This window comes from Eutrigla gurnardus (assembly GCF_963514095.1).
Source record: "Eutrigla gurnardus genome assembly, chromosome: 2".
NCBI classification, from domain to species: Eukaryota; Metazoa; Chordata; class Actinopteri; order Perciformes; family Triglidae; genus Eutrigla; species Eutrigla gurnardus.
Genome location: NC_139916.1, coordinates 24,334,034 through 24,348,107, shown reverse-complemented (window position 1 = coordinate 24,348,107; position 14,074 = coordinate 24,334,034). Strand labels below are relative to the sequence as shown.

The following is a 14,074-nucleotide window of genomic DNA, read 5'->3' as shown; positions in this document are numbered from 1 at the left end:
TGCAACGGCCACAATGTTTTGTTGCCTAAACCTAACTGTACGTCGTGATTTAAGCCGAACCATGATGTTTTTCATGAACCTAACTGTGGTTTTGTTGCTCAAACCTAACTTTCATTTGCAGTCTTCCGCACTGACAGAAAATAAATGTGGTGTAGGAACAACCAACAATTCCAATTAAATTATATTTGTTTTAAAGTCGTGCTGAGCAACACAGCACATGCTGAGCTAGTGGGCAATTAATTTTACATGTACACAAGTAAGTTGATGAGAGACTTTGTGAATATTTCACAAACTACTGTTTTGATCCGTCAGTACCCATGCTGTTGTTATCAGTGCTCATACCTCTGTGTTGAGTTTAAGTCTGCGGACTCCCAGGTCCACCCCTGTGAAGCTCTCGTCTGCTGCAATAGTGTCGATTTTAATGAACTGGTTCTCCCGTACGGACGAGCCCACCGCTCGGTCGGACTCGTAGTAGTACAGGTTGAAGGTTTCCTGTAGAATAAACGAGATAGCATGAGTACTGTATGTGTGTATACGCTGCATTACCAAACACATTTATTGCCAATGTTACTGTTAATACACCCATTATTAAAAAAATAATGTAATGCATGAAGCTTTACATATGGACTGAAACCTTCTCTGGAGGTGTACGTCACTAGAAGAGGTTTTTCCATAATTTTGGGGGGGTTTAGTTTCAAAGGTATGTCACGTCTACAGTATATTTGGTGATTAATAGAGAGAGAGAGACAATTCACAACTCAGCCTGAAAGCCACTATAGGTTCTGATTTTCTTGCTCGATTAAGTATTAGCATGCACGCCAGAGCTACCGTATCTACCAGACACAGGAGCCGATTATTTGGCACCATTGCTCTTTTCACATATCAGGTAAAGTGAGCAGTGTGTCAAAAGTCCTCCAAAGGAATAATTGTAGTTTCCTCATTATGTTTAAAGGCCATTGTGAGTCTCTGAACTCTGCAGAAGTTTAAATAGACTTCGTCACAGACTGAGATTTTAAAATGCTAACTATACACTCTAACAGAATATGAGTTACATTAAGGGGTATTTAAGACATATTATAGCTTTTGCTCCCTCTCCCACTCGTGTCTGTCCTCGTTTGCCTTCTCTCCCCTCGCTGCCTGAGTGTTACCTTGCAGGTGCCCAGTACGCCCGGCATGCTGTTGCAGTCTCTCAGGGTGAACTTGACCTCGATGTAGATCCTCCTCGCTCCGTCTCGGGGGAGCCAGCCCGTCCTCAGCCAGTTGTTCTGGCTGGGGCTCATCACATTACAGACCTGAGTCAGAGTAAGTGTTGTAATCAGCAACTTCAGCAGCAACATCCATCATAAATGAAAACAAACATTATAGGCTGCGTCTGAAATCACTCACTTGTTCACTACTCCCTACTTACTTACTTTGCATCTATAACAATAAATAAATAAATATTCTGCATGGCACTCTAATGGTCAATTTAGTGGCAGCATATAGTATCTCTGGCACTTTTACACTTCTACTATTCTATGAGTCAAACATTGCAGTCTGCTGGAAAAATACATTTATAGACAACAAAACTGCATTGCCCATTATGTTTCGAGGAAAATTAATTTTCTTCTGGATTATTTTTGATGCAAATAGGTTTCTAATCACGGACCATTATGAAGTCCATATAGGGTTGAGGTCATGACTTACTCAGAATGAATGTGACACAAATTTAAAGACAGTGTCTTTCTGATCTTCGTCTTTGTAACAATGGAAGGTGTCAATAAAAGAGTCTAGCTCCACTGTCCAGTATGCAATTTGAAGCTTCTATCAATATTAAAGTATTTCCCATGATACTGGAGTGAGCGCTGCTGTTTGTGTTCTTGTAAAGATCTGCAGAACGGTCAAATGTGCCAGAAGAACAGCAGCTGCAGGACCATCCATTTTTTTGCAATAAATATAGATTGTAAGCTACTCTTTTGAGTTGTCTCATAGTTAAATACTGAAAGTGAATTTAAGTGTCCCTGGTAAACAGTTATGGCGCAGTCTGTCTGTCTGTGTATGTCTAGGGCTTTTATTGTGAAAGGTAACAACGAAAAGAGCAACATATGCCACGGTTCTCAATGTCGAGGTTTATTTATGAATAAATAAATACAAATTACATTGTGACCGTCTGTTATGATGCTCTTCTCACATTATGTATACTATTTTCACGCCTCATGGATTCATCTCAATCACGCTGCTCTGTCTACTCTTGTCCATCTGTCATCTTTCCTTCAGAGCAATGCATGATGGTATAGTTCTCAGTTAGGGACCATCTGTTGTACTCTACTTTTCATGAAGAACTGTGGGTTATGTTGAGTCCACTGCACAGGGTCTAATCATTCTCACTAAACATTCGCACAGCACTTTAAAATGGTGACCTCACTTTAGTCCACTTATAGTGAGTAGGCAGTGATTTTTGTTTCTTTTGAAAGAAGTAATTTGTCACCACTCCTGCGTGGTGCTCAGTTTACTTTGAAGAGCAGAGCATCTGAGGTAGAAATTAATGTGGCATTCTGCAAACCACAGGTACAATGAATGTGGATATTTTTGCATTCAGGCAGAGCAAGAGTGGTAGTGAAAGACTGTATAAAACCAAGGAGAGGAAATCTGGTCTGCAGTAGCAGAAGGGCTAACCGGCGCACAAGTAGCCAAAAAATGATCTCAAGCTGAGCTTATTTCTAGCACCGTCTGCTGTGAACCTTCAACATTGCAGCTCCAGACGCGCATGTGTCATACCTCACAGCTCAAATCATAAACATGTATAACACATGGACTCAGTCCCTGAAACGTCATTCATGTGATGCTAGCTGGCAACGGTTAACCCTTTGGTCTTCTTGCTGGAACTAAACTGGAGAACAGGGGTCATCCCTATGTTCCCTCAGCCCTGGTCTCTAGAACATTACAGTTCCTGAAAACTGATGCAGGCAGGCAGGTCAACCAGTGGCAGCCCATCATCAAACCCCCTCACATTAGCCAGCAACATTTCCAGCGTAACTGCAACCTATTTTATTTGTCTGATATTTGCATGAAAATTCTCCAAAAAGACACCAACACCGTAACCATGACCGGGAGGTAAATCAGTGGTTTGAATTAGCTGCATGACACCTAGCAGACAGTTAGCGGCTGTGACAGTACCCGTCTGTAACTCAAAGTTGTCACGCCCTGAAGTGGCCTTCACTTCAAACATTAATGTATTTAAGCGAGTAATAGAAAAATTCCACCCTGTACAGTTTTCTTGAACAGGGATATTACCAATAGAGACCAAATTATTTTTCACATTTTTGGGGTAACAGGCTGTAAACATTTCTGCTGTACAGTTGGACATTTTAACATGGGGGTCTATGGGCGTTGACTTGTTTTTGACACTTCCACATTGGCTTCCTCTTTTGGATAACATAGGCATTGTATATGGAGCGCCCATTGTCAAAGTTACGTGGTATAAAGAACGGGAAAGTTCACAAAGGTTGTGTGGAACGAGGTGGAGCTGCGGTGGATGGATCATAAGCACTTTCACCCCAGGGACCGTAGTTCATTTCCTGTGTGAAACCAAAATGTGTTCACATAACTTACACATACACTTACAACAACATAGGAAACTCTGGATTATTATTGTTATATTATTATTTTAACACAATCCAAAGCCTTAACCAAATTGTAACCACGGGTTTCCACAAGCGTCATATGAGGCTGAAACCTGTTTTTCGCTCATCAACATTCAACATATGCCGTGGTCTGCAGAAACGTGCAAATGCCCACATTCTTTCTGGCGACTTGGTTGCTTCACAACAGCTAATATGTATTCAGGTGAGGAAGCCTAAGCTGACATGAAGCTGAACCTGCGCGTGTAGACTCACATGTGTTAATCTCAAATCATAAAGTGTTTCCTGTCTGGGCTCTAAAGCAATTTCATAAATTTCTTTCAAAACAAACTTGACCCAGTGTCACACAATGTAAAACGCAGTGTAGGCGGTAAACTCTGACACACCAATTGGCATTTGACCAACTTTATGTGGAACTTGCTAATGGATGAACGCTCCACGTGCATTTCTTACACTGGTTTACTATTTTAAAAGTACACAGGCAACATGTCCCTGGCTTTCTTTTTTGGAGAGTTGCACATTGACAAGTCTGGCTTTTGTTAGGTTCAGTGGGACCACTGACGACACTGATGCCATGTCCTCTGTATTCTTTTCTGTGCTTTGCTGGTTTTAGAAACTTGGCTGGAGTTCATATCCTAAAATAAAAAAACACCACTTAGTGGATCTTTTATAGGCTGATTTTAGGATTGGGGGGGTAATGATGCTTGACTGTGTGGTCCTCCAGACTGTTGTGTAGTTAACAGCCCTGGACTTTACCGCTCTAATCAAGGACTTTGCCAGACATTAATACCTGCCGTTCTTATTGATGGATTCAACCAATATATGAATGTTTGCCCCACTTGTGAGTAGACAGAGGGATGCATGCAGGCTGCACTTGTGTTGTGTGAGTTTTGTTTTTGGACATTTATTTAACTTACGAGGGAAAGGGCTCCTTTTCATCTGTCAGTGTGTGTGTGTGTGTGTGTGTGTGTGTGTGTGATGACACTGGCCTACAGTGAGATGGCTCATAGGCTACCTTTTTGTTCATGTATGCTTCACAATGGGCTTATAATGATTAAATATTTGGCGCTCCATTATTGATACATCACTGTTAAGTGCGGCTAATGTTTGTGCAGTTTGAATGTAGCAATAGCCGAATTGTTGAGGTAACCCGGGGGAGCGGGGGAGGGCCTCAAAAAAGTCGTAGCCCTGGGGGCCATGGTACTTTAATGCAGCCTTGGACAATATGCTATTTATTTACCATACTACAGACAGTTATTTTTAGTGTCTGGTGAAAATGTCCTTGGGGTTGGGAGACCTGGACTCATGCCCTGGCTACCACATGTGTTTTTTGTCTGAGCTGAAGACTAGAAGTGCTGAAACAAAATCCCCCTCTCAAAGCCACAACAATCACGAATACTGAAGTACAACCTCGAAAAATGACCAAGTGAATTGTCTCAATTTTTGTATACAAGCAGGGATGATTGCACATGTATTTACCATATAATCTTCAAATATAAAAGAGAACTGGTGAGTTTGTGTTTTTAAATAATGCACATTAAAGGAAAGCTTTCCCTGAGATCAAAGTCATATATTCCCCTGAGGTTTTTTGTCATAATTAAGTCCAATAAAACACTGAGGACGTTACACACCTGGTACGTGTGGATGGGGCTGAAGTACTCGTCCATCTCATTAATGGCGTCCCACTGTGCAGAGAGAAAAAGAAGAAAACATTGTTGGGTCAGTCACATGTTCACACGTTTTTCAGATTCATATGCACCAAATCTCTCAGCTGCTGTGTATATTTCCCACGTGGGCGTTTGAGCCTACGTGTCTCCCTAACCACATAGGAAGATTATTAGCTCTGACTTCAAATAAAACATGTGATGACTCCTGTCACAACAGCGGCAGTCATAGTGCACCAGGTGTACGGTGTGCTATATTTGACTCTCATACGAAGATCAGTTTTATTTACATGTTATTCCCAACCTCATTAGTACAAACGGTCGGCGTTAAAAAATCCATCTTCTCATTTGCGTTTTCAGTTTCTTTGCAATTTAAAAATCTTTATAAAACGCTGTTACATTCGGGGTTACTGCTTTAAATATGCAGATGTATCCAGTTTGGGCAAGCAACGGTTAACGAGTGTTCTACATTCCAGTGTGTTGGAATTCACTTAATGTAATTCCAGCGGGACACATTTCCCTTTAATGAGATGCCTCTCATGTATGTGATTAGATTTACATTGTTTGCTGAATGCCGCCAGCGGCCAATAATAGCATTACGAGGAGGAACAGTAAGTGGAATTGTGTTGGTATTTATAATGTGTTACTGTGCGTTCCACCTCCCTGCACCTATGACCGTACATCCAGCACCAGAAGGAAACTCAATCACAAGAAGCTGTCGGTCCCGCTTCTCCTCCTCCTCCTCCTCCTCCTCGGACGCACGGAACGATTGCATTCAAAATCCAGATTTATTTGAACGTATCAGATAGAGTAGACCAAGATGATTGAAAATGATTTTCTTTCCATGTATAGATCCCAGCCCCACTTAACATACCAGTCAGTTGATTTTTTTCTCCAGTCTTCACAAACATAAACAAGGTATTTACGCATGCATTTGCAGAGCATATGAATTGCCACTTTGACTGTCAGGTCTCGGATAAGTCAGTAATTTAGTCGGTCTTACAAATCGAGTGAAATGTGAAATGTGTCCCTGTGTTCAAAGTTCATTCATGTCTTAAATATATATAAAAATAAATAAATCTGTATTGTGATCATATTTTTACATTAATATCCTCATAAAATCCCTTTTCTCTTCTGTAAAAGGGTTTCAAATTAGGATTGTGGGGATAAATCAGAAAACATCGATACTACAGATACCTCGTTTTGAAAATCGACTCCTACTTCAGTAGGGTCGATACAAAAAGAAAGGATCACTCTTCTACATTGTCTGTGCATAAAAAGTTCTGGCGGTTGAACCGGGAGCTCGGTGGCTGGCAGCATGAAAGGAGGTCGGGTGCCGTTCATCTAGATGTACCGGCCGAGCCGCAGTGACACAGAACTTGTTGGAAATGTGCAAAGTTTAATTTTCATCTCTCCCTCGTCCTCCTCCTCTTCTAACAACAGGTGAGGGAGGTGTAGATGTGGAGCCAACAATCTGCTGTAGCTCCGTGTTGCACTAAACTCTAAGCCCACACACTTATTGGCGATCCAATCAGAATCTATTTAACTCCTCTTGTACCTGTATAAATATTCTGTTTTACTGTAAAATACGTCACAGTACAACAATCTTCTGTTAATCAGCCTTTTTAAGGCCTTTACACAAAGTTCTTCTTCTACTTTCAAGCTGTTTTTGTCATGCATACTTTCAATACTACGCAGCAAAAAGTAGCATCATCTTTTCGGGGGCAAGGTTGATTTTTCAAAGCTTTCACATAACAAGTAACAAAGCAACAGAGCGAGTCTTCCGTTTGAAGCAACACAGCAAACTTTTTCGGTCCTTCCAACCTTGACAAAGGCAGGGAATACCTGATCCACTCCTTCCATTCTTAGCTTTCACAATAAAAGCCCTTACACTGCAGGGCCAGAGGGACTCAGAGCATTTCACTAAATGGAAACTCAATAAAATAGCTTACAGTAGCTTAGGCTACACGACTATTTAGCTCAGACAGACTGCCAGACGCTGCTCTGGGTCAATAGAATCATAGTAGTTGCTCCTCTGACTGGGCTGTCGGACGAATGAGCATCTGATCCAGTCTGACATTTTTCATACTATTGGGATTTTGGAACAAAGGACCATGAGAACAAGGAAAAGTCCCCAAATAAACAAACATCTTTTTTTATAACCTTATAATGTTCAAGTCTGAGGAAGACATCTTGATCATGGAAAATTCAATGAAATACACATATCTGAAAACCTACACAAACCGAGAAGAATTGCAGAAAGAGCATATTTAGCTAATGTGGCGTATTATAGGTGAAATGACATGTGCGATGGGCAAGGAGTTTCATCCAATCGTCCAGGGATTTGATCGCTCAAAGGTGGGTGTTGTTTAGTGAGGATGAGAGAGTTGAAGCTGTAGAGGACAATTTGCCCTACATCTCCCTCGCCAATGTTCAGGATAAGCATGAGGTGGAGCTTTGTTCAATTTTACAACACAAACGAATGGCCAACTGTGATTCTTCGTGATGGGAGGGGGCAGCTGGTCCTCAAATCACAAATGATTGGATTTCTGTGTGGAAAAAAAACAAAGCAATAATAATAAAAAAGAAATATCTCAGTGGGTGTAAACAAAACCAACTTCCTCCTCATCTACCAAGGTAAAAGCAATTTTCCCAATTTACGTCCTTCAGACGAGCTGCGGAGGAATCATCCATAAATCATCGGCACGATAAATGCCAACCTTCAAAATGCTGCATAGATTATTTTGTCCACGTGTAAACACAGAAAATGTGTATGCATGTTTAAATGAAGACATGCATTTGTGTTTAACCCCGGTGTTACCCACGATGCTCTTGGGCTGCGGATCCTTGTGCGAGTGGCGGAGTAATTGAAAGGGAAAGTGTTAACCCCGGGGATCTACGGGCCACGCCGAGCTGAACCCGGCCTTGGATAAGACAACCAAGCTTTGAATGGAAGCCCTCCAATTCCCCTCGTCAGCCTCCACTCCCGCAACACACACACACACACACACACACACACACACACACACACACACACACAGATACACGCACGCACAAACACACTCCCCAAGGCGCCACCAGCCAAAAACCACTGGGATAATTAAGATGTAGGAAGTCTCACCCTCCTCTCCTTTCCTCATCCTCTCATCTTTATCAGCTAAATTGAAACCGTCCTTGAACTTGTGAAGACCCCGTCTAATTAGTGGGGTGTATAACCTCTCTATTGCCCTCATTATTCCCATCTTGCCATCGCTGCACTATCAACCTCGCTTTTTTTGGGCAAAGGGGTGCTGTAATTTTTCTTTCCTGGAGTGAAAATATCACAGCAGCTTAAAGGGAAGATTGTCGGGAGGTTGGGAGCTGCATGGCAAAGCAGGGGTGGGAGCAGATTTCTTGTTTCGTCTTGTAAATAAATATTTTCAACTCGTCCTCCAGATAGCCAGGAAAGAAGAAGAAGCAGAAACAGAAGTCGTAGAAGAAGAAGATTTAGCAGGGCATGTTTATTTTGTGAGAACAGCGATAAGAGCTTTCTCTGTGGTGACGACAACAGAACTGCAGTGCTTTGCCCTCTGACAACGCAGCGCGGCTGTGTGGGGATATACATGTCAGACAGAGACGGAGTAAAGTAGAACCGAGAGAGAGAATGAGGAATTAATTGGCTGTAAACTGCACATCTGTTTCCTGCCTGTCAACTCATTGGATCGCTCATCAGGAGAAATCAAATGTGGCAGACGGAGAGCAAAACAGTTGACTCTCTCTCTCACACACACACACACACACACACACACACACACACACACAAAGACACACACACAAAGACACACATTACCATAAAGCACAATGCAAATAAATTCCGAATGCAAATATACTGCAGGTACACACAAGTACATGCTTTTAAAATGTCTATCAACACATTCAGATTTAAAAAAAAATCAATGCACATATTTGGTGAAACTTTCCCAACTATTGTCTATTTATCTGAGTGGTTGCTTCTTTTTCTTTATACAGACTTTTTTTTTAAATGCAAAATTCTGTTATATCTAAATGCAATGGACATAGTGTTTTAATTCTGTTTCATATAGGTTTTTTTTTTAAATTACTCCGCAGCACCCTGAGTCCGACTTGTTGCATGGCTAAAATCAACATACACGCAAAAATAGGTTTCTGATATCAACATGTATCACCATATGGGAACAAGAACTGTGTTCCACTTTTACACAATCCATTATATTAAAAAAATCACTCATATATATATATATATATATATATATATAAATATACAGTATATATATATATAGTTATCCTTGTGCAGTGCTGTTCATATGTCAACTGTGAGAATCAATATAACCTACATAGTAGGCTTAAAGTGTCCCACAATTCATCTGGAAAAGTAGTGTACAACCAATGGTTACTAATAGAGCACGATATACCATCATGCATTACGCTGAAGGAAAAATGACAGACGGATGAGAATTTAGAGAGCAGCTTGATTGAGAAAGTTGTTTGAGTTGTGGAAATAATACATTTAATGTGAGCATCGCATCGCAACACAACTGGCCAGAAAGTGCTCTGTGTTGACTTATTAATTTGGGAAAATACGCTTATTGCTTTGACATTGATAACGGCAGCACATTACACTTCTTTTGTTTTCATCTTTCACAATAAAAGTCCTAGACATGTGCTGTTTAACACGGAACTTAAAATCAAATGCAGCATTTCAATAAGAGGCAACTTCCATCCATCCATCCATCCATTGTCTACCGCTTATCCTGTATTCAGGGTCGCGGGGGGGCTGGAGCCAATCCCAGCTGTCATTGGGCGAAGGCAGGGTAAGAGGCAACTTATCATCCGTATTTATTACATTCGATGATGGATGGTCCACCAGCCACTGTTGATCTGGCATGTTATAATTCTGACAAAACTAGGTAGTTTTGTTGCACAACATTTAGGACATTAAATTGGTAATTTATGTAGTTTTGTGATTCATTGGCAAACTGCCAATACTGAAGCGTTGGTTCCACGGTGAAGTGGTATTATGAATGATACCATCCTTATCTTACATAAAACACAAACAAAGACAGCCTGGTGATAGTTCTTTCAAATTTATTGCTAATTGTGTTTCTGATCGGAATGTTCTGAGGTCAAGCAGTCAAGCATATCAGCCCACTAATTAATGCACATCTGATCCACGTTCGTCACATTTCTCTTGATTCCCTGCACTCCCTTTCTCTCTTTAATCTCAGTCTCTTTTGTTTTATTACGCACGTTCAGTGTTTCCACTTAAGACAAAAGAGTTGCCATCTGACTTGCCCGAAGATCACAGAAGCTGTTGTTCAGCAGAATGAGAGTGTTTTTTTATATTAAAGCAGTCGCCTCTAAAGCTTGCGTCTAAGTCTCGGGGTCTGCTCGTACGAGACCGAGGCCCTGTAGCATGAAATCAATTTTAGTCTATTCATAGCACTTGATATGAAAGTGAGTGGATGCCAAAACAGATGAAAGGGAGACTGATTAACAAATATAGAGAGGAAACTGGTTGAAAAGATGATTATGTGCTGCTGGTGTGAGGGACAACAGAGAGGGAGGTGCATGTTAAAGACTTTATTCATCATTGTTCCTGCTGAAGCTGAAGGTAGCTGTGGGTATAAATACTGATTCTTGCAGGGAATCTGGTGTACCGATGGAGAATATTTCCTGCTCAACCTTTACGTCCAGTACACATTGCATTTCTAACAAATCTCGCTCCAAGGCTTCTAAACCACAAAACCAAAGACGCTATTGTTGCAAATACCAACTTTTTAATGAAAAATAAAACAAACAGGAGGACAAAGGTTACCCCCAAGTTACACTATTCTCCTGGTTATGAATCACATTCACTGTCCTTACTTGACCTATATTTGTCTCATCCTACAGAAGCCTAATGTACATAGAACTTTAATGTATAGACTGAAATTTATACTAAATAAATAGGAGCAATAACCTTTCAAATTGCCTTTGCACACTGTACTGACTCTTCAATGTAATGTTGACTGTATTTGTGAATTAAACAGCAGCATTCAATCATGTAAGATTGACAGGGCCGGGTTGAAGATTTTATACAATGTGGCAGCTGCTGTTAACTTATATGCAGAAAATCTTCTTGTCAGTGTTGAATGTTTTTTCATATAGATTTTTAATATACTGCAGAGCTGTGGATGGAACTAGCTAATTGGTTCTTGGCTTTTATATTAAAAAAAGACTAATAAAAAAAACATCAACAATAGGTCTCTTGCGGCTCACAGCAATATACATTTAGAAATATTCAGTTGAGAGTGATATAAATACTTCCAACTTAAATTAAAAAAGTTTTCCTGAAATAACTTTCCAAAAATGAATTACAAACCAGGTATGTAACAAGTAAGAATAGTGTCCTGGAAACTGTGTTTTGGGGTTACTAAATTGCCCTTGAAACCACTAAATGTTTTTTTTCCAAACACATTTGGGAGGAAACATTAAGGCTGCCTGGATTACATTCAGTGGCAACACTTTTTGTAGTTCACAGAGAGCTACGGTCAAACACGCTACCAAGGCGGGAGGTCAGGGTGTTCAGAGATCAGGCCTTTAAAGTGGAACTCAACCCCCAGGTCTGAGCCCAGCACACCCTTCATGTGTGAGCAGGAGGGCACTTCAGAGATTCTAGATCTCCTCTGTTTATTCTGCGTACCACAGCAAAAATTCACAGTGAATACATTGACATCATACCAGCAAAAGTACAAAGGTTTCAATGTAAGACAACACAAGGCAAACGCTGTGGCTCAAACACTGTCTGCGTTTGAGCCACAGCAGCGTAGCGGCCACTCCCGACCCATTTTCTGTAACCAGTGTAGAATGAAAGCATGGTGGAATGAGCAAGCTAACTTAAGCATGCTAACTAGCCAGCTGCCAAATTATACTTTATACTCACACTATGATTCACCAGATTTTTGAATTGGGATTGTTTTTTCCAGTTGCTGAAGAATTACTAATTTAATAGGGGAAAGTATTATTATTATTATTTGATGAGCTTTTCTGTGTATTCCAATAAGTCGTCAGTCCAATGTACCTTGTGGACGTCGGCACGTAATGATCAGATTATTCTTCTAACTCTAATCTATGACTACAACTCTCACTCTCTTGTACTGGATTGAGCAGAAGCGGCCGACAACACATGTTTTAGGAGGAGAGGCATCAAACGAAAGACGAAGACCGGTATATATATTTTTTTTAAAGATCTAATTTCAGATTAGTATGTTTGATGGAGATTTCTTTAGAACTCATAGACAGAGAGAGAATGAGAGAGAGGGAGGGATGAGAAGGAAGAGGATGATGAACAGTCAGTGGGGTGTGATCGCTGCTGTGTGTGCGTGTGTGTGTGTGTGTGTGTGTGGTAACTGGTGGCATTTCCTGGGCTCTATGTGAAGTAACAGGTTTGCATATTAACTCAGTGGAAATATCAGGCTCTGCCCAACACCTTTCTGCCTCTCATACTATCAGCCACACAACCAGAATAGACTTAATAACTTTGCTTCTACGTGTGTGTGTGTGTGTGTGTGTGTGTGTGTGTGTGTGTGTGTGTGTGTGTGTGTGTGTGTGTGTGTGCGCGCGCTCGCGTGTTTCTGTCTGTGGGCTTTTTGACAGCGATAACCTTTCTGGAATAGCAGTGTTAATTGCACTGGTCTGGGATCAGTGAGGGGAGATGGTATAATATATGTTCTGGGATGCATTTTTTACAGGACAGTGTGTCTGTGTGTAATTGTGTGCTAAAAGATGAAAGCATGTTAACAAAGAAGATTAAAAAACGTGTAGTGTGTGTGTGTGTGTGTGTGTGTGTGTATCAGCCCAGTCTCCTCAAAATTATGTTCCCATACAAACAAACTGCATTATGAGTTACATTTCAACAATTATATTTCCCCCAATTCAAACTGAATCCAAAACATATCTGTCTCTCACCGCTGACTGTACATATTTTTCACAAAATGTGGGGGTTCACCAGAAGGGGTTGGACTTCCTCTCCATTAGCGGCTGTAGAAAATAGCAGGGTTTTATGTAGCTAACCTCTACGGTGCATACCTTTTTTTTCTTTTCTTAATACAGCTTCATAGGAACCCATACAACCAGTTCACAGGACTCTACAAGCCTCCGAGGGAGGGAGACGACTCCACACTTATATCAGATAATTTCATTCCGGGCAGATCATCCCTGCTGCGCCTGTTAAAGCCGACAGCAGAATAGAGCTGTCTGTCAAACCCCGTCGAGGCTGAGGTGGTCTGTCTGCATCGGATCTCTCAAACACATGGGCAGCTTCTCCTCCGAGGACTGAAGTGCTGATCGGGAAATCCAAAACTGGATCATGCTGGCTTCAGCTTCCTTTCAAGATGGCTCAACTCCATCGACCAAACCGGCTGCGTACACACACACACACACACACACACATTCCTCCGCTGGTCGTACAGAGGCCACATCAAGCCCCCCAGTGATCTGCAGCACATCTTTGCCTTCACCTGGGTAGTTTATTAAGTGAGATGGTTCCACAGAGCAGCTGCAGCGGTGTATCAGCCGGCAGCAGCTGTGCTGTGTCGGCCATGCCATGCTCTCATGGGAGCTTGTAGGGCCAATTACACCACAGCGGACGGCAGGAGTTCAAGGACTAGCTGAAGGTGTGTTAAGTAATGTGTTAAATCAGACCTGGAGGTTGCTGCTGCTGATAACAGCAGAAAGGCACCCAAAATGGGGTTTCAGAAATAATTTCAACACAATGTCATCACTGGAGTTTTT

The 14,074-nt window shown here is 41.4% G+C and overlaps 2 protein-coding genes across 3 annotated transcripts in view; one reads left to right on the top strand and one right to left on the bottom strand.

The window, feature by feature from the left end:
* The window catches only part of cldn19 (claudin 19), a 324,743-nt gene that overhangs the window by 146,420 nt on the left and 164,249 nt on the right, over window positions 1-14,074 (top strand). The gene's annotated exons all lie outside the window — the stretch shown is intronic.
* The window catches only part of epha8 (eph receptor A8), a 120,440-nt gene that overhangs the window by 68,844 nt on the left and 37,522 nt on the right, over window positions 1-14,074 (bottom strand). For both annotated transcript variants that reach the window (XM_084023810.1, XM_084023811.1), the window contains exons 3-5: window positions 5,252-5,305; window positions 1,149-1,292; window positions 343-492 (exon numbers count right to left, since the gene is read on the bottom strand). In XM_084023810.1, the coding sequence (XP_083879936.1) occupies window positions 343-492; window positions 1,149-1,292; window positions 5,252-5,305 (348 nt within the window). The remainder of the gene's footprint in view (window positions 1-342; window positions 493-1,148; window positions 1,293-5,251; window positions 5,306-14,074) is intronic.